Source organism: Quercus robur, chromosome 2 (assembly GCF_932294415.1).
Source record: "Quercus robur chromosome 2, dhQueRobu3.1, whole genome shotgun sequence".
NCBI classification, from domain to species: Eukaryota; Viridiplantae; Streptophyta; class Magnoliopsida; order Fagales; family Fagaceae; genus Quercus; species Quercus robur.
Window position 1 is genome coordinate 7,387,746 of NC_065535.1, and position 24,755 is coordinate 7,412,500.

A 24,755-nucleotide genomic window follows, 5' to 3' on the forward strand; every position below is an offset into this window, starting at 1 on the left:
TGCTGGAAGTTGCTGCACTCAGCTTCTTTGGATGAAGAAATTACTTCATGACTATGGAATTCCTCAAGAAACAATGTGTGTCTTCTGTGACAACACCAGTGCCATCAATCTTTCCAAAAATCCTGTTCAGCATTCAAAATCCAAACACATAGAGATACGTTACCATTTCATTCGGGATTTGGTAGAGGAAAGAGTTGTGTGTCTTGAGTTCATACACACTGACAATCAAAAGGCGGATATCTTCACCAAGCCTCTCGATGGTCCACGGTTTGAATCCCTCCGTAAGACCATTGGTGTCGGTACAATTCCTTGACTCTCTTGTGTGTTGTGTGCTTCACTGTTTATATATCTGTCTGTGTTGGGGCACACATTTTTTTTTTGCAACTTGTTTCTTGCTTGCTTGTTCTTTTGTGTTTGCTGCTGGTTTGTTTGTGTTTGATTCATTCTTTTTGTTTCTTGAGTCAAAAATCCAAAAATCACATAAAGAATTTGAAAATCAAAACTCTTGATTGACTTTGTTGAGTTTTTGTCTTAAAACTCGTTTTGCCTTGTACCTTTGTGCTAATGGCTTTGTGCATTGTCGAGCATTGCTTGTTTTTCATGCACTCATATCACTTTGGAAAAAATCTTGAAATCTATGTGATTGTTGTAAATAGATCTTCAAACTTGTCATGAATGATTAGTGAATGGTTATGTTGATCTTGAAACTTGCATAGACTTGTGTCTATATCTCTTCCCACTTTTTATATTTTTTTTGCTACAAAGAGCTCACTAAATGTAAATCTCCAAATGAAAAGAGATATTGAGCTGCAAAAGCCTGTCGCACATTCTAGTATTTGACTAGGAAAAAGGGTAAGCGACTTTATATTAAAAGTGAAATTTCTTTCAAAAAAGGCCAAAGGCCTATTCTTCAAAGAAAAATGTTGTCTATCCCTCTCACAATGAGAGATGATTGCCTCAAAAGATCAAATGTTATGGCTGATAGTGGAGTCAAATGAAAGGCTCCAAGTTATGTTATCAAGTTGTGTGGGAAGTCATATATTCATATTTCTATAATTGAGATTGGTCACATGATCTAGTGCTAATTGTGTATGCCTTGGTTGAATTGATCATTGAAGCTTCACATTAGACAAAGGACTATTTCATTGTTGATATCCACACACAACACACAAGTTTATGTTTGATAAATGCCATATTCATTTGTGTGATTGTACTTGATAAAATGTGTTTTCACATACTCAATCTTTGTTAATTCAAGCACAAAAAGATTTTTGAGTGTTTTAGGTGTTTTTGGAAAGTGTTTTGCTGAAAAAAATCTGAAAAAATTTCAAAAATACAGTTTTGCCCTGTTTTGGCGGCTCAGTCGCGGGTGTGTCAAGTCGCGTGCCTCAGTCGCATCTTCGCTGGTCAATTTTGGCGACTTGTTCGCGAGTGGAAGGTCCAGTCGCGAGATTCACTCAGAGATTTTCGCGGCTCAGCTCGCGACTCACTCGCGGGTAGACCTTCCAGTCGCGAAAAACACTTAGACAAATTTTTCAAATTTTTCCTCTTGAGTGTTTTGGCGGCTTGATCTGGCGACTGTGTGGCGACTTAAACCAGTCGCGAAAATCGCGTGTTTTGCAGAAACAGGAGCAGTTTTTAAACCTCTTTCAGTTTTCCCTCGAACTTTTGTGACTGTTCATTGTCTTTTTCTTCTGCACTTTCCCTTTCTCACCGTGCCTTCATTGTCGATCTCCATTGTTTGCTTCTTCTCCGCTAAAAATCGTCGACTCACAGGTATGGTTCCTTGTCTTGCACTCTAATTGTCCTGTTGTTATGGTTTTCCCTCTGGATTATTCACTTCTGAATATGGGTTTTGTGTTGGGCTTTGTTGTCATCGTTGTCCTTTCTTAGCTTATGATAACCTGTGCTTCTGGTTTTGAGCTCATTTATTTTGTTGGCTGTGTTCTTCATCATATGCTTAGCTAGGGTTAGCTAATTTTTGTCTGATCTGTTGTTGCTATCATATCTCACTTTGATCTTGTGTGGTTTCTTGTTAATGTGGTGTTGTTTTTGGTCCCTTTACAGATTTTTTTGTAGGCATATTTGATCTCTCTACTGTGTAGTTCTAAGTTGGGCCTTTGGTGTCCCTCATTTTTTTTCTGACCATACTCATCCAGCTGTTAGGGTTTCTTCATTGTTCCTACATTTTCACTAACCCTCTGCTGATATAGTCTGTTGGATTGTGTTTTTGTCATTTCCCTTGTTTATAATACAGACTGGTCATGTCTCCATTCAAAAAGGCTGCTGTGAAAGGAGGTTCTTCCAAAGGGAAGGAACCCGTAATTGATGTTGATGACGACACACCTCTCCCGAAAGTGCCTCGCTCTTCATCACAGCGATTCGATCCCAATAAGTTCAGATCCTATTCCGCATATCAGTCATATGAGAACTTCTTTCTTCATGCCACACCACTACTAGAGAGAGCAGTGGATTTGCCTTCACTTCATAACACTGACATCCCGATATGTTTTGCTCACAAGGATTGGAATTACCTTCTCTCGGATCCGGATATCGTGTATGACGAGTTGGTTAAAGAATTTTATGCTAATGCAATTGTGGAGGGAGATGAACTTAAGTGCTGGGTTCGGCAAAAGAGCTTTTCTGTCTCTCCTACATACCTGGCAGACATTCTTCACATTAATAGACCAATTTTTCGTCATTCACCGGTCTATGACGATCTATGTCCTGATGAGGAGCTTCTAAGACAAAGTCTTGGTCAAGACTTGGAATTCTCGCCAAATGGAAAATCCATCAGTGTCTCCTCCCTTTCTCCGAAACTGCGAGTGCTTACAATTGTGATGTTTCACAATCTGTACCCTTTGTCCAGTACTGGGTATATGAATCTCGGACGAGCTTTGTTTCTTCATGATCTGGTTTCTGATGAAGAAATTGACATTTGTGCTCACATCTTTCATGTTCTGCGCAAAACCGTACTTCGCAGTGAGTCTCGGATCTGCATTCCTTTCTGCAGTCTCATTTCACGGATCTTGAAGCTCAAGGGGATCTATCCATCGACTGATGAGTCTCCTATCCCCAAACCGAGTCCGATCAACATGCGTACATACAATGCAAGTGTTGGACATAGTCGGAAGAGAGCCAAACCAGAAACTTCTGCATCTCACAGTGACTCTCAGTTCAGCAATCTCTCCCTCGATGAGAAACTTGATCGCATTGTTTCCTCTGTCCACGAGGTGAATACAAAGATGTCTGGACTCACTGCTTCTCTACACCATCAAAGCAACCGATGGGACATGAAGTTTACTTCTCTTCAGACTCAGTTGGATCAGATTCAGAGGAAACTAGAAGAGGATGACTAGCCTATTCCATGACAAAAAGGGGGAGTGATAGGCATAATCAGAGGGGGAGGATATTACCCTAAGGGGGAGTGTCACTATCTAAGGGGGAGTGTCTTTATTTTTTGTTTCCTTCTTCTCTTTAAGTTGATACACTATGTTGTGTAAAACTGTTATTCAGGTTCTTGTTGTATTTGTACCCATATGCTTTTGTAAGCTTTGAGGGTTTATGTTTTATGCATAGCTTTGTAGGCCTTGTGGTATGTACCATGCTTAAGTGCAGCCTTTATGCTATGTGAAATCAGTATTTTAAATCCAAATGTTCTGCATTGTGGTTTATGTACTGTCACTCTTGTGCCCTTGTAGGATTGTTCCTAGATGCATATGCCCTGTGTGCTATGCATTGGTTGAGTGTTGTACATACAAGTGTCTTGCCTTGTGCTTGTTAACTTGTATGTCCTTGTGTTCATTCCAAGTGTGAATGAACACTGTGATCACTACCTTGTGGTGTTCACCTGGTTGATCAAGCCATGGTTTGTTTATTAACTTCATCTTATGCTTGATCTCATATTGCCTGTTTCATATGCATTTATAATTTTCTGCTTACAATGATCATGGTGTATTGTTGTGTTTCAGGAGTTTTTGTTCATATGATTCAAGTGCTTCACAGCTTCTAGAATTAGGTGTGAGTGAGTTTTGATCAACTGTTCCCAACTCACATGTTAAGTCTAGAGTCTGTTTTAGGGTTTTGTCACGGAATAGCCAAAGGGGGAGATTGTAAGGTTGAATTTATTCAACCATCTAATTGGCTTTATTCCGTGCCAAATTTGCTTGTAATTCAGCATTTAGTAACCCTGTATTTAGGTGGGATTGTTGTAAGGGTAGTGAGTGAGATAGTGTGAAGATTGCTCAAGAGTGTGCAAGAAAACAGAGTGTCGCGGCTGGGACTCGCGACTGGTCTCGCGGCTTCAACCCGCCAGAAGATGCACACGTGCCAAGCATGCTGGAAGATGAACAGTCATGCTAGCTGGAGCACTACAGGACAAAACAGGACAACTGGCCATACGGTTAACTCGCGACTGGAACTCGCGACTTAGTCAAGCCGCGAGGTCAAGCCGCGAGCCACCCCTGTTTTGGAAAAACCTGACGTTTCGCATTCCACTCCTCTCCAGTATAAATACCCTTTTAACCCACGTTTGAAAGAGAGCTTCCAGAGAGAATTTTGAGAGAGAAACCCTAAAGAAAAACCAGATTGTTTCACCCACAATCTCTACCTTAGAGTCTCATCAAAATCCCTCACTCTCTTCCTCTCCATTGTCAAATCCTTGAGAGGCCATTATACCAAACCTGGTTCTCACCATTATCATCTCTGTGAGACAGACGTTTGGAGTTCTGGGAAGCAGTTAGGAAGGAGCCAATATTCATTGGTTGATGCTACGGTGTAGTAGCGGAATCCGGAAAGCTAGAAAAGAAAAAGGTTCGGCGCAACCTCGTTGGAGCAAGAGGCTTGGAGGGCTTAGGTGCATTGGGTAGATTAGGCTTGGAGGGTCTATTGCTGTCCTTGTATCCCAACTATATTTTCTAGTGGATTGATTACCGCTTGGAGGGCGGCGGAGAGGTTTTTCGCCGAGGTCTTCGGTTTCCTCTTCGATAACATATCTGGTGTTATCGCTGTGTTTGCATCTTCCTTCCTCTCTATCTCTGCCTTTACATTATCTGCTGTGGTTTATTTTGTTGTGGCTTAGATAGTTGTTTAATCAATACCATGTTATAGCATATGTTAAGTTTCCGCACACTATTGTTTAACATATTGCGTGTGTTGATTAAATTGGTTTTTGGGGGTCTAAACGTTCAAAAGTGTTTTTGTACACGTTTTTGAACTTTCAGATTTGACAATGGAGAGGAAGAGAGTGAGGGATTTTGATGAGACTCTAAGGTAGAGATTGTGGGTGAAACAATCTGGTTTTTCTTTAGGGTTTCTCTCTCAAAATTCTCTCTGGAAGCTCTCTTTCAATCGTGGGTTAAAAGGGTATTTATACTGAAGAGGAGTGGAATGCGAAACGTCAGGTTTTTCCAAAACAGGGGTGGCTCGCGGCTTGACCTCGCGGCTTGACTAAGTCGCGAGTTCCAGTCGCGAGTTAACCGTATGGCCAGTTGTCCTGTTTTGTCCTTTAGTGCTCCAGCTAGCATGACTGTTCATCTTCCAGCATGCTTGGCACGTGTGCATCTTCTGGCGGGTTGAAGCTGCGAGTCCAGTCGCGAGTCCCAGCCGCGACACTCTGTTTTCTTGCACACTCTTGAGCAATCTTCACACTATCTCACTCACTACCCTTACAACAATCCCACCTAAATACAGGGTTACTAAATGCTGAATTACAAGCAAATTTGGCACGGAATAAAGCCAATTAGATGGTTGAATAAATTCAACCTTACATATTTTAAAGGCCGTTATACTAGGAGAAGACATGCAGAAATTGACCAAGTTCATAATCTCTCTGAAGAAGTTAATGCGTCTTTACGCCAAGGTTTTGTGACCAAGGAGCTTCCTAATCTTCATTTTTGATGAATTGAAAAACTTTGCAACCAATATATTCTTCAAGTTGCTGGTGTTAATCACGTACTTGGATCCGTGCATTATTGATTAGTCACGTACTGGGATTCGTGCATTGAACTAGAAGATTGCGACTACAATACAAGTCCAATTGGGTATTAGGGTAAGAGTTCAACTGTAGGTTGGTATTTCGGAATAGGCCAAAGGATTTGGTAAAATTCCTTATACTTGTAACCGCTTGTGATTGATAATAATAGATTCTTGGGAGTGGTGACCTGAAAATCACCTAGTGGGGTTTTTGCCTTGGAGGTTTTTCCCATTCGTAAACAAATCACCATGTCAATTTACTTTTTTACTACATTTAGATAATTTGGTAATTTATTTGTGCTGCCACGCTATTGCATGTAATTGAACTTAATTAATTAACTTGGGTTATTAATTCATTAATAAGGGATCGATTCATTTTAACCCAATAATAATGAATCGTTCAGATCAAAACATGACATCAATCCACTTTAAAAACCTTAAAATAATTATTCCAACTCAACTTTTTAAATTGACACGTAAGATTTTTTATTTTTAATTTAGTTTAGTTTGGAAAAATAAAAATAGAAAACTTATACATGAAATTCAGATAGCGGCGTTGGCACAATGGATGCCGGAGAACACAAACTCCTTTTGGGAATATTGGGAAGGTGTCAAAAAACTAACCAAAATTCAAAATGAGATTTTTTTTTTTTTTTATTTTCCTTCGTTCCCAAGTATTAACGAATAGGGAATCGGTTTGAACCTACGCATATTGAGTTGTGGAAGAAACACATGTATAGTCCGATTGAAAACAAAGAGACAAACTAATTAAAGAAATGAATGATTTTTGGTGGACAAAGGAAAACTTATCACATGGTTTATTTTAAGGTTTTTTATGCGGATTAATGACATGGTTTAATATGAACCATTCATTATAAAATAAAAGGAGAAGATTAAAAGAACGGTAAATTAGCCTAGAAACTCTAGAAAATCTTAATTCACTTTTTTGGGGGTTAAGAGTCTTGTGTAATTTAATAGCTTTGGGTTATATAAGGATGAATGCTTGAAAATGTGTGAAAACACAAGAGCTATTTAGACCCCCAAATTAAAGTTATGGCTCGATTGATTTTACTCTAACTTAATACTAAGTACGAAATAGAGTAAATGTGAGTGGATAAACAAACAAGCTTCTCAAACCCATAATCATTATAACACAGCAGTAAAATGAAATGTAAAAGAGTAGGGAAGAAGAATGCAAACACAAGATAACACGCTGATGTGTTATCGAAGAGGAAACCTAAGAACTCGGCAAAAAACCTCTCCGCCACCCTCCAAGCGGTAATCGATCCACTAGACAATTAGTTGGGATACATGGGTTAGTAAGAGACCCTCCAATCCTAATCTACCCGATGTAAAGCCCTCTAAGCTCCTACTCCAACAAGGCTTCTCGGAACTGTGTCTTGTCTACCTCTCCGGATCCCGCAATACGCCCAATTGCATCCGCCAAAGCCTGGCTTCTTCTAATGCTTCCTAGTAGTACCAAAACCTCACTTGACACTCTGAAAGGGTGTGGTAAGTGTTTGGGCTATCAACCTCTCAATGGTATGGAAATGGAGAGATAGAAGTTGAGGAAAATCCACAAGCAATTGTGTAAAGAAATGTGGGTATAACAATCTCTAACTCTCAAGGTTTGTGGCTAGGGTTTTCTCTCTGAAGCACTCCTCAACATCTGTGGGTAATGTGGGTATATATAGTGTGGGTACAGAAAGTGTGTATCAGATAGGACAATCTGGCAAAATAAAATGTTTCGCGAGTGTCTTGCAAGAAGGCCTTACCCGCAAGCTACTCACGAAACACAACTGTTTCCATCTTGTCCTGACTCTTTAAATTCCAGTCATGTGTAGGGCACATGCATCATTTCGTGGGATGCTTAGTCGCGAGCTACCTGCGAAAACTCTTCAGTCTTCAATTTGCTTGAGTCTTCACATTCTCTCTCTCTCACACACAACCCTTACAATTAAATCCCATATTAAATACAGGGTACAAAAGATTGAACATAATTACAATCAAATTTGGCACGGAATTAAAGCCAACAAAACATATAGTTGTAAATTACAACTTTACAAAGGAAAATCAAGATTCAAATCACCTCCACTTACCAACTAATTAATATATATATTTGCTTAAGAGTCTTGTAATTTAATAGTATTGTGTGCTCTCATTTTTTATTTAAGGAAAATCAAGATTCAAATCACCCTTCCACCAGTATTATTTGACAAATAAGGCATCCAGGCCTTTTTGAGTACACTTGGAAAATGAAAGCTCAAATTAGTGTGAAAACACTCAAGCTTGTTCAGACCCTAAATTAAAAAATTATGGCTAGATTGCTTTTACTCTAACTTATCAAAGTGTGGAATAAGAGAAAATAAGCATAATAAACCGATAACACTACTCTAAGCCATATTCAACCACAATGAACAATAAATGAAAAGTTTAAAGAGTAGGGAAGAGAGATGCAAATACAAGATAACACCAAGATGTGTTATCAAAGAGGAAACTGAAGAACTCGGTGAAAAACCTCTCCACAACCCTCCAAGTTGAAATCAATCCACTAGTGAATAAAGTTGGAGTACACAAATAACAAAAGATCCTCCAAGCCTAGTCTACCCCATGTACTTGAGCTCTTTAAGCTCCTACTACCAGTGGACTTCTCTAAGTCTTGTCTTCACTAGTTTTTTGGATCTTGCAATTCAGCCCGATTGCATCCACCACTAAATGGCTCCTTCCAATGCTTCCCAAAGGCACCAAAACTTGACTCAATACTCAGATTAGGTGTGGTAAGTGTTTGGGCAAAAAACCTCTCAAGGATGTAGTGATGGAGAGGTAGGGGTAGAGGTAGAGGAAAACTAAGTGAAAATGTGTAGATGATTGTGGGTATAATAATCTCTAACTCTAAAGTGTTTTTGCTAGGGTTTTCTCTTTGAAAAGCACCTTTTACATTTCATAAGTAATGAGGGTATTTATAGTGTTGGTAAAGAATTTGGTAAAACACTTTTTCTTTTTGCCAAACAGAGAGTTTCGCGGGTACCTCGCGAGATGGCCTTTCTCACGAAGTACTTATGAATTTGACAGCCAGGCATGATTCTTCAGCTTCTAGTCATGTGGCCTTTCACGGGTTACTTTCTTGCGAGCTTTTCATAAGCTAGTCGCGAACTGCACTGATTCTTCTTTGAAGCTTAATTCTTCACCAATCTCTCACACTCATCCCTTACAATTAAACCCACATAAATATAGGGAAATGATTGCAAAAATTACAATCAAATTTGACATGGAATTAAAGCTGATAGTTTTTAGACCCCTTAAAACACAATTGGATTAACCTAGTTAATTAGCCAAGTGATTACTTAGTCCAAATTTCAAATCTAAGTTAACACACAATCATATAATCATATCAATGTAAAGTGCGAAAAATAAAGAACACAAAGATATGATGACCCAGGAAAACCAAACCGGTAAAAAACTTGGGGAGGATTTAACCTAGCTGTCCTCAAGGTAAAAAGCAAATCTACTAGAAAGAATCGAAGTTTTACAATAGCGACTTAGACCACTAACATCCTATTGCTACCCACCAGTAGAAAACTTAATGACACGACCATGTGCAAGCTTCGAGACCACAGACTCCTTCTTTCTTTGGCCTTTGCAAAACACAAACACCCACGTTTGTGACTTTGAGATCCCACTCAAAAGTTTAGTAACACAAACTCTCCTATTTGTGACTCTAAGACCACCTTTGAAGGTTTAGATCATCAGCACTTTTGATGACTAGAGAAGGCAACAACTTCTACAACACCGGATCTTGAGATTTTTCAAGGAATAACACCGGTAAAAGATATGAGAGAGCTTTTTAGGAACAAAACCCTAAAAACAAAAGAGGCACACTCTTCTCTCTCTAAAAATCCTCATAAAAACGTGCTTAGGGTTTCCTCTATATACTGGGAGAAGTAGATTAGAAACCCTAATCCTTAATGGACTTGAACTACTGTTTGGGTTTAGTTAAAATTCTGCAGATACGACTTTCGATCGATCGAGCTTGTCTTTCGATTGATCGAGCCTGTCTTTCGATCGATCGAACCAGACAGATTATGAAATCTTCTTCCTACAGCTTGTATGTTCTTGAATCTTGACTTGAATCATCTTGAGCATTGTCTAATAATACCTATAGACTCTAAGATCTATATCTAGACAAGTTTGTGTTCATGATTTGCCAATTGTTCTAAACTTTTAGAACCTAACAAAAGCCAATAAAGGCTAGTTGGAAATCACAACTTTATAGAAACTTTTCTATAAATAACAACCACGTTGTGGTTTCAATACATTTACACACTTGAGTAGACGCACGCAAAACATGTGACAAGTTTTTCCCAAAAGAAAATCGTACATTTGGACTTCGTAGCTTTAGCGTCTTAATGCAGGCCCCCATTGCTGTCATCATCTATTTCTTAAACTGGTTGTGTGGGATGTGGACAAGTAGGAATGGCAATGGGTTGGGTTCGGGCTGGGTTTCTTTATAACTAAACCCACCCCATAGGCCTGAACCTGTTACTAGAACTCGCCCCGTTTAATAAACTGGTTTTTTTTCCAACCCCGAACCTGCCCTGTCAGCCCTATCATGTTCGGCCCCAAATTACAACACAAACACAAACACAGATATCAAAAACACAAGTTTCAGATTTATGAATTTCCCTTTTAAAATCACAAACACAAACACAAACACAAAATTTTCAACTTTTCCCTTTCAAAATCACAATCACAAACACAAATCCTAACACAAACTGAAAGTTCGGATTTGTGCTAAAACATAAGAGCTTGTTCAAACCCCCAATTAAAAATTACGGCTAGATTGCTTTTACTCTAACTTAGACTAAGGCAAAACAAGAGTAAATAAGCGCAATGAACTGATAACACTACCCTAAGCCATATTCATCCATTATCAACAATAAAATGAAAGCTTAAAGAGTAGGAAACAGAGATGCTAACACAAGATAATACCGAGACGTGTTATTGAAGATGAAACCGAAGAACTCAATGAAAAAACTCTTCGTGACCCTCCAAGTCGAAATTGATCCATTAGAGAATAAAGTTGGAGTACACAAAAGACCCTCCAAGCCTAGTCTATCCCATGTACTTGAGCCCTCCAAGCTCCTGCTACCAACTGACTTCTTAGAGCTTTGTTTTCTCTAGCTTTCTAAATCCCGCAATTCAGCTCGATTTCATCCGCCAATAAATGCCTCCTTCCAATGTTTCCCAGTAGCACCAAAATCTCACTTTACACTCAGAATGGGTGTGGTAAGTGTTTGGGCTAGCAACCTTTCAAAGATATTGAGATGGAGAGGTAGGAGTTGAGGAAAACCACAAGGAAATGTGTAGATGATTATGGGTATAACAATCTCTAACACTCAAGTGTATTTTCTAGGATTTTCTCTCTGAAAAGTACTCCTTACAATTTGTGGGTAATGATGGTATATATAGTGTAGGTAAATACTTGGAAAAGAAAAGCACAACTTTTTGTAAAACAGAAAGTTTCATGGGTCATTCGCGGGTTGGCCTTACTCGCGAGATAGTCGTGAAAAATCCAGCCTGGCACGACTCTTCATCTTTGTAAGGTTGAACTTATTCAACCATCTAATTGGCTTTATTCCGTGCCAAATTTGCTTGTAATTCAGCATTTAGTAACCCTGTATTTAGGTGGGATTGTTGTAAGGGTAGTGAGTGAGATAGTGTGAAGATTGCTCAAGAGTGTGCAAGAAAACAGAGTGTCGCGGCTGGGACTCGCGGCTGGACTCGCGGCTTCAACCCGCCAGAAGATGCACATGTGCCAAGCATGCTGGAAGATGAACAGTCATGCTAGCTGGAGCACTACAGGACAAAACAGGACAACTGGCCATACGGTTAACTCGCGACTGGAACTCGCGACTTAGTCAAGCCGCGAGGTCAAGCCGCGAGCCACCCCTGTTTTGGAAAAACCTGACGTTTCGCATTCCACTCCTCTTCAGTATAAATACCCTTTTAACCCACGATTGAAAGAGAGCTTCCAGAGAGAATTTTGAGAGAGAAACCCTAAAGAAAAACCAGATTGTTTCACCCACAATCTCTACCTTAGAGTCTCATCAAATTCCCTCACTCTCTTCCTCTCCATTGTCAAATCCTTGAGAGGCCTTTATACCAAACCTGGTTCTCACCATTATCATCTCTGTGAGACAGACGTTTGGAGTTCTGGGAAGCAGTTAGGAAGGAGCCAATATTCATTGGTTGATGCTGCGGTGAAGTAGCGGAATCCGGGAAGCTAGAAAAGAAAAAGGTTCGGCGCAACCTCGTTGGAGCAAGAAGCTTGGAGGGCTTAGGTGCACTGGGTAGATTAGGCTTGGAGGGTCTATTGCTGTCCTTGTATCCCAACTGTATTTTCTAGTGGATTGATTACCGCTTGGAGGGCGGCGGAGAGGTTTTTCGTCAAGGTCTTCGGTTTCCTCTTCGATAACATATCTGGTGTTATCGCTGTGTTTGCATCTTCCTTCCTCTCTATCTCTGCCTTTACATTATCTGCTGTGGTTTATTTTGTTGTGGCTTAGATAGTTGTTTAATCAATTCCATGTTATAGCATATGTTAAGTTTCCGCACACTAGTTGTTTAACATATTGCTGTGTTGATTAAATTGGTTTTTGGGGGTCTAAACGTTCAAAAGTGTTTTTGTACACGTTTTTGATGGAAGTAATTATGCATTTTGGAAGGTTCGTATGAGAGCCTTTTTATGCTCTATTGATGAATCCGTGTGGGATGCTGTTGAGATGGGTTGGACCAAACCTGAAGCAGCCAAATCCACATGGGATAAGGCAGCACTTACTGCATCTAATGCTAACAGTAAAGCACTAAATGCTATTTTCTGTGGTGTGTCTCCAGATGAATTTCACAGGATTTCTCACATTATTATTGCCAAAGATGCATGGGAGATTCTGGAAAGAACTTATGAAGGCACGAAGAAGGTAAAAGATACCAAGTTACAAATGCTGACCACTCGGTTTGAGGAGCTCAAAATGAGTGAGGATGAGTCTTTCGACTCGTTCTATGGGAAGTTAAATGAAGTGGTTGTCAGCAAGTTTAACTTGGGGGAGAAGATGGAGGACTCCAAGATTGTAAGGAAGATCCTTCGATCATTGCCGGAAAGCTTCCGTGCTAAAGTGACAGCCATTGAAGAGAGCAAGGATCTTGACGACATCAAGGTGCAGGAGCTGGTTGGTTCTCTACAGACCTATGAAATGTCGCTGCCAAATCAACGGAAGGGTAAATCCATTGCTCTAAAGACCGTTAATGAGAAGGTGGAAGATCAAGGCTCTTCGGGAGAAGATATGGTGGACAAGGATGTAGCCTATCTTGTTAAAAATTTCAAGAAGTTTTTGAAATTCAAAAACAATGGAAAATTTGATGATAAGAGAAAATTCCAAAATTCTGGAAGGGAGAAGAGGGATTTCCAAAGGAAAGATGGAAAAGAATCCCAATCCACACAAGGTGTTACTTGTTTTGAATGCAACGGGCATGGACACTTCAAGAGGGAATGTCCTAACTATTTGAAATCAAAAGGCAAGGTGTATGCCACGACCTTGAGTGATTCAGACTCGTCCGACTCAGAATCTGAAGAGAGCTGTGATGGAGAAGGGAACTACTCAGCTTTCATGACTATTGCTCATGTTGAGTCTTCGGGTGAATTGAATTTGCTTGTTCAAGACCTTGGAGAACATAGTGAGGATGACTCACTAGGAATTGCTGAAGAATCTGAAGCTGAAGAAGAAGAAAGCACAGCAACTCTTCAAGAAAATTACAACTCACTTTTGGAGAAATCAGGTGAATACACAAGGGTAGCCAAGGCTGCTGTGAGAAAGATGAAGAAGGCTGAGGAGGACTACAAAAGTCTCCTAATCCGGTATAGGGAGGCCAAATGCGAGATTGAAACTCTTAATGGTGAGCTGTCCGAAGCCTACACTAAAGTGAGATTCCTTGAGAATGAGGTTGTTCAAGCAAATGCAAAAATAGAGAGGGTCACCACCAAGAAGCTTGATGATGTTATATCATCTCAAAAGAGCTTCTCAGACAAATCCGGACTGGGATATACCGGAGGAAGTAGCTCAACTGGAAATGTCACCAAAGAAGTGAAGTTTGTGAAGTCCAAAGATCCAGTTGTAGCTGACTCTACGAGTGTGAACCTCGAGGTGGAGAAAAAGAAGAATGTGGTGGACCAACGGATGCTGAATCATCGAAATCAGTCTATGAGCAGGTCCGAGTCTCGTGCCAAGTCACGTCCACGACCACAAAGAGGTCCTAGAGGAATGTATGTGTGCCATTATTGCGGACTTCAAGGGCACACTCGACCAAATTGCCAAAAGCTGAGGGCAATGAACAGTGCTACTCCTCAAAGGTCAGGAGGACCAAGAGTTGATAGGAGAACTTGGGCAGGTGATCAACCTAGAGAGCAACATGGAGATCCCGGAATGATGGACGTGATGAAGATGATTGGTGCATTCACCAACTGCTTGGAAAGCTTCTCACGAAGGTTTGAAAGCCCCAACTCCCGTACCCAATCCTTTAAGGAAATCACCCCAAACGCAAGTGCCGTGTGGGTGAAAAGGGGTACTCATGCATAAGCATTACAACATGTCCATGCATTAATACTTCCTATGCTTTGTGACTATGTTTGTTCGGTATGTTTGTTGCTTTTGATTTTGTTTGTTTGTTTGTGAATTTTTCTTAATTGTGTTTTATCAATCTTTTTGTTTCTTGAGTCAAAAATCCAAAAATTACATAAAAAATTTGAAAATCAAAAAGGCTTGATTGACTTTGTTGAGTTTTGTCTTAAAACTCGTTTTGCCTTGTACCTTTGTGCTAATGGCTTTGTGCATTTTCGAGCATTGCTTGTTTTCATGCACTCATATCACTATGGGAAAAATCTTGAAATCTATGTGATGGTTGTAAATAGATCTTCAAACTTGTCATGAATGATTAGTGAATGGTTATGTTGATCTTGAAACATGCATAGACTTGTGTCTATATCTCTTCCCATTTTTTATTTTTTTTGCTAAAAAGAGCTCACTAAATGTAAATCTCCAAATGAAAAGAGATATTGAGCTGCAAAAGCCTGTCGCACATTCTAGTATTTGACTAGGAAAAAGGGTAAGCGACCTTATATCAAAAGTGAAATTTCTTTCAAAAAGGCCAAAGGCCTGTTCTTCAAAGAAAAATGTTGTCTATACCTCTCACAATGAGAGATGATTGCCTCAAAAGATCATATGTTATGGCTGAAAGTGGAGTCAAATGAAAAGCTCCAAGTTATGTTATCAAGTTGTGTGGGAAGTCATATATTCATATTTCTATAATTGAGATTGGTCACATGATCTAGTACTAATTGTGTATGCCTTGGTTGAATTGATCATTGAAGCTTCACATTAGACAAAGGACTATTTCATTGTTGATATCCACACACAACACACAAGTTTATGTTTGATAAATGCCATATTCATTTGTGTGATTGTACTTGATAAAATGTGTTTTCACATGCTCAATCTTTGTTAATTCAAGCACAAAAAGATTTTTGAGTGTTTTAGGTGTTTTTGGAAAGTATTTTGCTGAAAAATCTGGAATTTCAAAAATACAGTTTTGCCCTGTTTTGGCGGCTCAGTCGCGGGTATGTCAAGTCGCGAGCCTCAGCCGCATCTTCGCTGGTCAGTTTTGGCGACTTGTTCGCGAGTGGAAGGTCCAGTCGCGAGATTCACTCAGAGATTTTCGCGGCTCAGCTCGCGACTCACTCGCGGGTAGACCTTCCAGTCGCGAAAAACACTTAGAAAAATTTTTCAAAATTTTCCTCTTGTGTGCTTTGGCGGCTTGAGCTGGCGACTGTGTGGCGACTTGAACCAGTCGCGAAAATCGTGTGTTTTGCAAAAACAGGAGCAGTTTTTAAACTTTTTCAGTTTTTCCCTCGAATTTTTGTGACTGTTCATCTTCTCTCTAAACACTCTCCCTCCCAAACACTCCGTGCTCCCTTTTCCAATCTCTTGTGTTGCATTCTTACAGCCCAAAATCGTCGAGTTCCAGGTATGGGTTTTCTGATTTTCACTCTTTTCTACTTGATATTGTGCTTTTACCCTTGATTTTTCGCATTTGATTGTGTGTTTGAAATGGGTTTGAGTTTCGGTCTCTGCTTCTTGTTCTTGCTTTGCGTGTGGATGTTGTTGATATAGGTTGTGTTAATGATAGTCTTATTCCTATTGCTCTTGTGCTTAGCTAAGTATTCCTTTCATTTCAATCTGAACTTTGAGCTGTTGATGTTACTCTTGGTTCTGTTTGAGGTTGTGAGTTTTCCTTTGCTAGATTTGCATGTCTTAGATTGTTAATCTGTGGGAAGATTCTGTTAGGCTCAATATATTGTGTGTATGTCATATCTTTTTCCATAATCTGCCTCAATGTCATTTATTTGCCTTCAGGATTGCTTCACCATGTTGTTCATGTGTTTCCTATCCTAGGCTTGGTTTATCCATATGTTTGAACTAAATTGCTTGCTGTTTAAGTGTTTGAAGTTCACTTGTTTGATTGATATCTCTCTCTGTTAACTACATGGTACTGACTGGTTATGTACATATATTGTTATATGTTGTTGTGGCCTTTTCTGATTGTTCACAGATGGCTCCTTCACCCCAGAAGAAGAAATCTACTGCTAAAAGGGCTGACAAAAGACTTAAGATGGATCCTAGATTGTTTAGGTCAGTTCACCATTTTGAGAGATACAAGGATAACTTCTTGAATGCAGGAATCATTCAAGAGAGATTTGTGGATTTGGAAGATTTAAGGCAAACTTTTATTCCCAGTTGTTTTGAAGGAAGAGGATGGGACAAACTTTTGAGTGATTTCCCTTTGGTGTGTGAACCCCTGATTAGAGAATTTTATTCAAATGCTGTGATAAAGGAGAATGAGTTAAATTGCTGGGTTAGAGGGAAAGAATTCATTTTGGATGCACATGTCATAGATGATGTACTAGGACTTGAGGGTTTGGATGATGAGGAGTTTATCAATTTCAAGGATAGGAGTGTCTCTATTGAAACAGTTCAACAGAGGATAGGTGGGCAGAGAGAAGGGAAGTGTTTGAATACCACTGCCTTTCCAGTGGACATGAGGGTTCTAACCATAATCATGATGTTTAACCTTTATCCTATTAAGAAATTGACCACAATCAATTGTGCTAGAGCAATTTTTCTGATGGATCTCAAAGAGAAGAACTTCATAGATATAAGTTCCCACATCTTTGACATCATTGTGGATGAGACAAGAACAACATCTAGACCAAAACTGATCTTTCCCAGTCTCCTAATGAGGATATTTCGAAGGAAGGGTGTTCCAATTCCTCAAGACATCAGTCACATGTCCACACCCTCTGCAATCAACAAACTTACCTGCAAAAGGATCAGTGTTAGGCTTCCAGGAGAAGAAGATGAAGGTGATGAAGGAGAGGAAGTCCCAATGGAGACTGATGCAGAGGCAGCAGGGCATGCATCCACCTCAACACCAAGGAGGAGTGGCAAGAGGTCCAGAGCTTCAACTTCTGCAGATGCACCTCCAGATGCTTTCCAGATCATTCTGGAAAGGCTTGATGGGATCAGGGCAGTCCAGACTGAGCATTCTGACAGGATGAGAGCCATGCAAGATCAGATTGATGTCTTGGCTGCTACACTTGACAGCTTCACTACTCAGCATGACAAGTGACCCTTTGGCCATTCCATGTCAAAAAGGGGGAGAAAGTTCATTGATAATTGAAAAGCAGAAAAGCAGCTCTTAAGGGGGAGTAATTTGTTGAGGGGGAGTAATTAGTGTTTTTTTATGGTTTTTATGGTTTTAATACACTGGGTTTTGGTGTATAACTGTTTCTAAATCTTTTCATATACTCTTGGATAAACTTTTATATATGTTTGATGATGTTATTCAGGTATTTGTTGGTTTGTACCCATATGATTTTGTAAGCTTTGAGGGTTTATGTTTTATGCATAGTTTGTAGGCCTTGTGGTTTGTACCATGCTTAAGTGCAGCCTTTATGCTATGTTGAAATCAGTATTTTAAATCTAAATGTTCTGCATTGTGGTTTATGTACTGTCACTCTTGTGCCCTTGTAGGATTGTTCCTAGATGCATATGCCTTGTGTGCTATGCATTGGTTGAGTGTTGTACATACAAGTGTCTTGCCTTGTGCTTGTTAACTTGTATGTCCTTGTGTTCATTCCAAGTGTGAATGAACACTGTGATCACTACTTTGTGGTGTTCACTTGGTTGATCAAGCCATGGTTTGTTCATTAACTCCATCTTATGCTTGATCGTATATTGCCTGTTTCATATGCATTTATAATTTTCTGCTTACAATGATCATGGTGTATTGTTGTGTTTCAGGAGTTTATGTTCATATGATTCAAGTGCTTCACAGCTTCTAGAATTAGGTGTGAGTGAGTTTTGATCAACTGTTCCCAACTCACATGTTAAGTCTAGAGTCTGTTTTAGGGTTTTGTCACGGAATAGCCAAAGGGGGAGATTGTAAGGTTGAATTTATTCAACCATCTAATTGGCTTTATTCCGTGCCAAATTTGCTTGTAATTCAGCATTTAGTAACCCTGTATTTAGGTGGGATTGTTGTAAGGGTAGTGAGTGAGATAGTGTGAAGATTGCTCAAAGTGTGCAAGAAAACAGAGTGTCGCGGCTGGGACTCGCGGCTGGACTCGCGGCTTCAACCCGCCAGAAGATGCACACGTGCCAAGCATGCTGGAAGATGAACAGTCATGCTAGCTGGAGCACTACAGGACAAAACAAGACAACTGGCCATACGGTTAACTCGCGACTGGAACTCGCGACTTAGTCAAGCCGCGAGGTCAAGCCGCGAGCCACCCCTGTTTTGGAAAAACCTGACGTTTCGCATTCCACTCCTCTTCAGTATAAATACCCTTTTAACCCACGATTGAAAGAGAGCTTCCAGAGAGAATTTTGAGAGAGAAACCCTAAAGAAAAACCAGATTGTTTCACCCACAATCTCTACCTTAGAGTCTCATCAAATTCCCTCACTCTCTTCCTCTCCATTGTCAAATCCTTGAGAGGCCTTTATACCAAACCTGGTTCTCACCATTATCATCTCTGTGAGACAGACGTTTGGAGTTCTGGGAAGCAGTTAGGAAGGAGCCAATATTCATTGGTTGATGCTGCGGTGAAGTAGCGGAATCCGGGAAGCTAGAAAAGAAAAAGGTTCGGCGCAACCTCGTTGGAGCAAGAAGCTTGGAGGGCTTAGGTGCACTGGGTAGATTAGGCTTGGAGGGTCTATTGCTGTCCTTGTATCCCAACTGTATTTTCTAGTGGATTGATTACCGCTTGGAGGGCGGCGGAGAGGTTTTTCGCCGAGGTCTTCGGTTTCCTCTTCGATAACATATCTGGTGTTATCGCTGTGTTTGCATCTTCCTTCCTCTCTATCTCTGCCTTTACATTATCTGCTGTGGTTTATTTTGTTGTGGTTTAGATAGTTGTTTAATCAATTCCATGTTATAGCATATGTTAAGTTTCCGCACACTAGTTGTTTAACATATTGCTGTGTTGATTAAATTGGTTTTTGGGGGTCTAAACGTTCAAAAGTGTTTTTGTACACGTTTTTGAACTTTCAATCTTTTAATCATGTGCTTTACATGTGGCTCTTTTCGTGGGTTGCTCCTCGCGAGACAGTCGTGAGCCAGTCGCGAAATCCACTTGTTCAACTTTTGAAACTTGATTCTTCACCGATCTCTCACACTTATCCCCTACAATTAATCCCACATACATACAGGGAAAATGATTAAAGAAATTACAATCAAATTTGGCACAAAATTAAAGCCAACACTATATAGTTGGAAATCACAACTTTACAATCTCCCATTTTGGCTATTCCGTGACAAAACCCCTAAACAGACTTTAGACTTAAACGTGAGTTTGGAAATATAGGCAAAACTCACTCACACCTAATTCTAGAAGCTATGAAGCACTTGCACCATATACACCTGTATCCTGAAACACTTGCACATAACAACAAGACTTCATTAAGCTCATGACAAGTAGAACACAAGGCACGCATAAGGAACAAGTAAAAATGTGATCAAGAAACCAATTGCATGAACATCATTAGGAAATGACTACAATGAACATTTATCAAGTAAATGATCATCCAGACATGCAATGCAAATAAGAGCAATGCGAAAATCAATTGCATGTCCAAGAAACACATGATGCATTAAAGAAACTAAAGCGAAGAGCATTAGAAAAAAATAAGCATCAAAACGGCTATATAAACCAAGAAACAAAGCAGTACTAAAGAAAACTAAGTTTTAAACTAAAGTACTTGAAAGCTTTAAACGAAAGCAGTGTAAAAACATCCAAAAGTTATAAAAATTTAAAGTAAACTAGAAACCACCAAAATAAACCCATGTATACTAAATTTGCTACTTTGCTACTCCCCTTCAAGCTGTACTCCCCCTCGATCTACTCCCCCTTTTTTACCGGAATAGCCAAAGAGACTAGAATGCATTGGACTTTGAATCTGACTACGGCTCTGATTTCCTCATCATGTCATCAATTTGAGATGAGAAGGCAATGATCTGGCCTTTAAGGTATGTGAATTGAGATATAGAGTAGCTAATGTGTGAAGCTAGCATTACATGCAACTTTTCAACCCTTTCGATTAGGTGATCTAGGCGATTGAGTGCTCTTGCACGTGCTTGGGAAGAAGGTTGTGCAGTGTCATCCGGAACTAAAGTGAAATGTTCAATTTCCTCTTTAGTGTCTCCTCCTTCTTCAGCAACACCATCTCTTGGAATTTGAGAGACACCAATAGTTGGTCTGGGGATATGAGCTTTGCTTCCGATAATGGTTTACTCACTAATAAGATCTTCCCTTTGCATCACTTGAAGTACACTTGGAATCTTTGCCCTTGCCCTTAAAATAAAAGACATGACAAGGCTTGGGAATGGTAAAGTTAGCCTTGAATTCCTTTTTGTGATGCATGTTAGGACATATGTGAATCATGTTAGGAACATTTGTTATCTAGAATTGGCTAATCCTTTGACAAAATGCATTGTACTTGTAATTGGGTAGATCTAGTATATGTTTAATGCTTCAAGGAACAAGAGTTCAAGTCCAAGTATTAAAGCCATGCAAGTCTGTCCAAGAAACAAGTAAAAAATTGCTAGATTTTAAAGCTCGACAAATAGCATCTATCGAGGTTTAAAAGGTAGTTTTTGCTCGATGCTTGACAGTTGCTCGATAGATAGGTCATCTATCGAGATTTATAGAAATCAGTTTTTCAGATCTGATTTCACTCCAATCTGTGTATACATGTTTAGGCTTTCTTTTCTCATAACCCTAAACATATATAAGGATTATTTTGAGGGCCGTCACAGTTGATGCAAGTAAGTGTAACTTGATGCAAAGGTTTTCATAAACATATTGTGACCAGAGACATATGCCCTAGTTCATCTTTCTCTTCAAGAAGCTACTGCGTTTGTACGCCATAGAGTTTTGTAACCAAGGAGCTTCGTGATCTTCATAGTGTTGATGAACTGAAGAACTTTCCAGCCAACATCCTTCTCAAGTTGGTGGTTAGTCACGTACTTGGATCCGTGCATCAATTGGTTAGTCATGTAATGGGAGCCATGCATTAAAAGGAGAGATTGTCACTATAGAATAAGTCGGTATTGGAGTAAAGGTTCAATTTTAGGTTGGTATTAGGTATTGGGATTCCTTTTACTTGTAACCGCTTGTTGTGATAATAGTGGATTCTCAAGAGTGGTGACCTTAAAATCACCCGGTGGGGTTTTTGCCTTGGAGGTTTTCTCCATTCGTAAACAAATCAATGTGTCAACTTTATTTTCCACTGCATATTAACTTAGTTGGTGATTTGTTTATGCCACCACGCGTATTGCTTTTTAATCGGGTTAATTAATTAACTTAGCTAATTAATTGGTTATTTCATCATAATGGGTCAATACGTTCTTGGCCTATCAATGCTTTTGATGAAGAGGTGATAGATGTGACCGCAGATGTCGATCTCCTTGTGAGTGATGAGATCAAATAGGAATATGGTCCACAGTCCTAACTAAGTCATCAAGTTCTTCACTAGGTAGAGGTTGAAGATCATGATATAGGCCAAAGCCAGCATTTCCGGGGTGAACGTATTGGTGTGCAAGGCCTTCTTCTTGAGTTGTCCACCAAGAAGTTCCACGAAGGGCTCTAGTTTCTCATTTCTCTCATCATATTGCAGAGATGTGTCCGGAGTCATCAGTCGAATCTCCAAAACATCTTGAATTGATTCCCTCGAGATTGAGAACTCTCTCCCCCTTAGCCAACAGTTGATGTGATCACCTTCCATAATGGCATTTGTGAAGAATTCTCGAATGATATCTTTAAACACATCCCCCATCAGATTAAGTAACTTTGTCCATGTCCTTTCTTTGAACACATCTAGAATGAAGGTGCCCTCTAGGGAATCAAAGTCCACAAGCCTCTCTAGGACGATTGGGGCCTATTTATAGTGATTAAGAAAGGCAATGTTAGCATCATCATTGCGAGATGAAACTGAGGAGGTGCGGGGATGCTTAGAAGACTTCTTTGTGGCCTTTTTCTGAATAGGAGATATTTGCAAAACAAACACTAACACAAAGAAACAAAAACAAATACAAACAAGGAAACAAACTTGATTAGACACAAGTTAGTTCTAAAGCGAGACAAACTGTTTAGGGCCATGTACTATGCAAGCCGGACATTGAATGAAGCTCAATTGAATTATACAACAACTAAGAAGGAGATGCTTGCTGTGGTGTTTGCTTGGGACAAATTTCGACCTTACCTCATTGGTACAAAGGTGGTAGTGTTCACTGATCATGCAGCACTTCGTTATTTTTTTTGGCAAGAAGGATGCTAAGCCTAGGCTGATTCATTGGATCCTTCTTCTTCAAGAATTTGATTTGGAAGTTCGAGATAAGAAAGGAAGTGAAAATTTAGTTGCTGACCATCTCTCTCGGTTGGAGCAAGAGGAAGTAAGTCCAAATTTAGTGATCCAAGAAGCATTCCCTGATGAGCAATTACTTGCATGTGAGATCAAGCTTCCTTGGTATGCTGATATTGTAAACTACCTAGCTTGTAAGGTATTGCCACCAGATCTTACTTATCACCAACGTAAGAAGTGTTTGCATGATGTGAAATATTATCTTTGGGATGAGCCTTTGCTTTTCAAAAGATGCTCTGATCAAATCATCCGAAGATGTGTGCCAGAAGAGGAGATGCAAGCCATTCTCCATCATTGCCATTCCTCATCATATGGAGGACATTTTGGAGTAACATGAACAGCAGCTAAGGTACTTCAAAGTGGTTTCTTTTGGCCTTCTATTTTTCATGATAGTTATACTTTGGTGAAAACTTGTGATCGGTGTCAACATATGGGAAATATTTCAAGGCGTCAGGAGCTACCATTGAAAAATATCTTAGAGGTTGAGTTATTTGATATTTGGGGAATTGATTTTATGGGTCCTTTTCCTCATTCTTTTGGCTTTGTTTATATCTTGTTGGCAGTTGACTATGTGTCAAAATGGGTGGTGGCAATTGCAACAACAACAAATGATGCAAAGGTAGTGCTCAAATTTCTGCATAAGAACATATTCACAAGATTTGACACTCCACGAGCTATTATTAGTGATGAAGGGACCCACTTTGGCAACAAGTTGTTCGACAAACTTCTTTCTAAATATGGTGTGAAGCACAAGATAGCACTTGCCTACCATCCTCAAACTAATGGCCAAGCTGAAATTTCAAATAGAGAAATCAAGAATATTCTTGAGAAAACGGTCAACACCAATAGAAAGGATTGGGCAAAGAAGCTTGATGATGCTTTATGGGCATACTGTACTGCTTTTAAAACACCTATCGAGATGTCTCCTTATAGATTAGTGTTTGGAAAAGCATGTCATCTCTCTGTTGAGTTGGAGCATAAAACTTATTGGGCTGTAAAGAAGTTTAATTTTGATTTGAAGGCAGAAAGGGAAAAGCGGCTTCTTCAATTGAATGAGATGGATGAGTTCCGGAACGATGCTTATGAAAATGCAAAGATCTACAAAGAACGGACAAAGAAGTCGCATGACAAACAAATTCTTAGGCGTGAGTTTGCTCCAGGATAGCAGGTTTTACTCTTCAATTCATGACTAAAACTCTTCCCAGGCAAGTTAAGATCAAGATGGATAGGTCCTTATACAATTGACAAAGTTTCATCTTTTGGAGCAATAGACTTGAAGGACAAGGCAGGGCACATATTCAGAGTTAACGGACAGAGATTGAAGCACTATTATGGAGAACAAGTGGAGAGGAATTGTGCATTTATTCCTCTTGGAGATCCTAATTGATGAAGATTGAAAAGTCTGGCTGTAGACTATAAAACAAGCGCTTATGGGAGGCAGCCCATAAAACTTTCTTTTATTCTTTTTTTTTCTTTTCTTTATTTTATTTTTTTTTATTTGAATAATTTGGATTTTGATGCTGGTTTATTTTGCAGGAATAAAGAATTGAGAAGGGAGTTGCTGAACTGAAAGAGAGGCGGCTGAAAATAAAACCAAGGAAGATCCTTTCCTTTCTTCAATCTTTCTCACTTTTGAATTACAATGAGGACATTGTTTGGTTTGGGTTTGGGGGTGTAAACTCCTATAGTCTTGAGTTGTTGGATTCTCTTATCAAGCATGTATTTGAGTATGATTGAATTCTCTATGACTCTGA

The 24,755-nt window shown here is 39.6% G+C and overlaps 1 protein-coding gene across 3 annotated transcripts; it reads left to right on the top strand.

Annotated features, from left to right (window-relative positions):
• The first annotated feature begins 1,686 nt into the window (after nt 1-1,686).
• On the top strand, nt 1,687-19,349 carry LOC126712136 (uncharacterized). Of its 3 annotated transcripts, none has more exons than XR_007651050.1 (3): nt 1,687-1,776; nt 2,258-4,812; nt 19,224-19,349. XR_007651050.1 is itself a non-coding variant. In XM_050411348.1 (2 exons), the coding sequence occupies exon 2, from the start codon at nt 2,265-2,267 to the stop codon at nt 3,357-3,359; it is 1,095 nt and encodes a 364-aa protein (XP_050267305.1). In that variant the 5' UTR covers nt 1,687-1,776; nt 2,258-2,264; the 3' UTR covers nt 3,360-4,833. The 3 variants fall into 3 exon arrangements, 1 of the variants encoding a protein (XP_050267305.1); XR_007651049.1 differs by lacking the exon at nt 19,224-19,349 and adding an exon at nt 12,272-12,337; XM_050411348.1 differs by lacking the exon at nt 19,224-19,349 and having other exon boundaries at nt 2,258-4,833.
• Nucleotides 19,350-24,755: the final 5,406 nt, after the last annotated feature.

What these genes read in the sequence shown, in the direction of transcription:
- LOC126712136 (XM_050411348.1), top strand. Translation starts at nt 2,265, where the DNA reads ATGTCTCCATTCAAAAAGGCTGCTGTGAAAGGAGGTTCTTCCAAAGGG.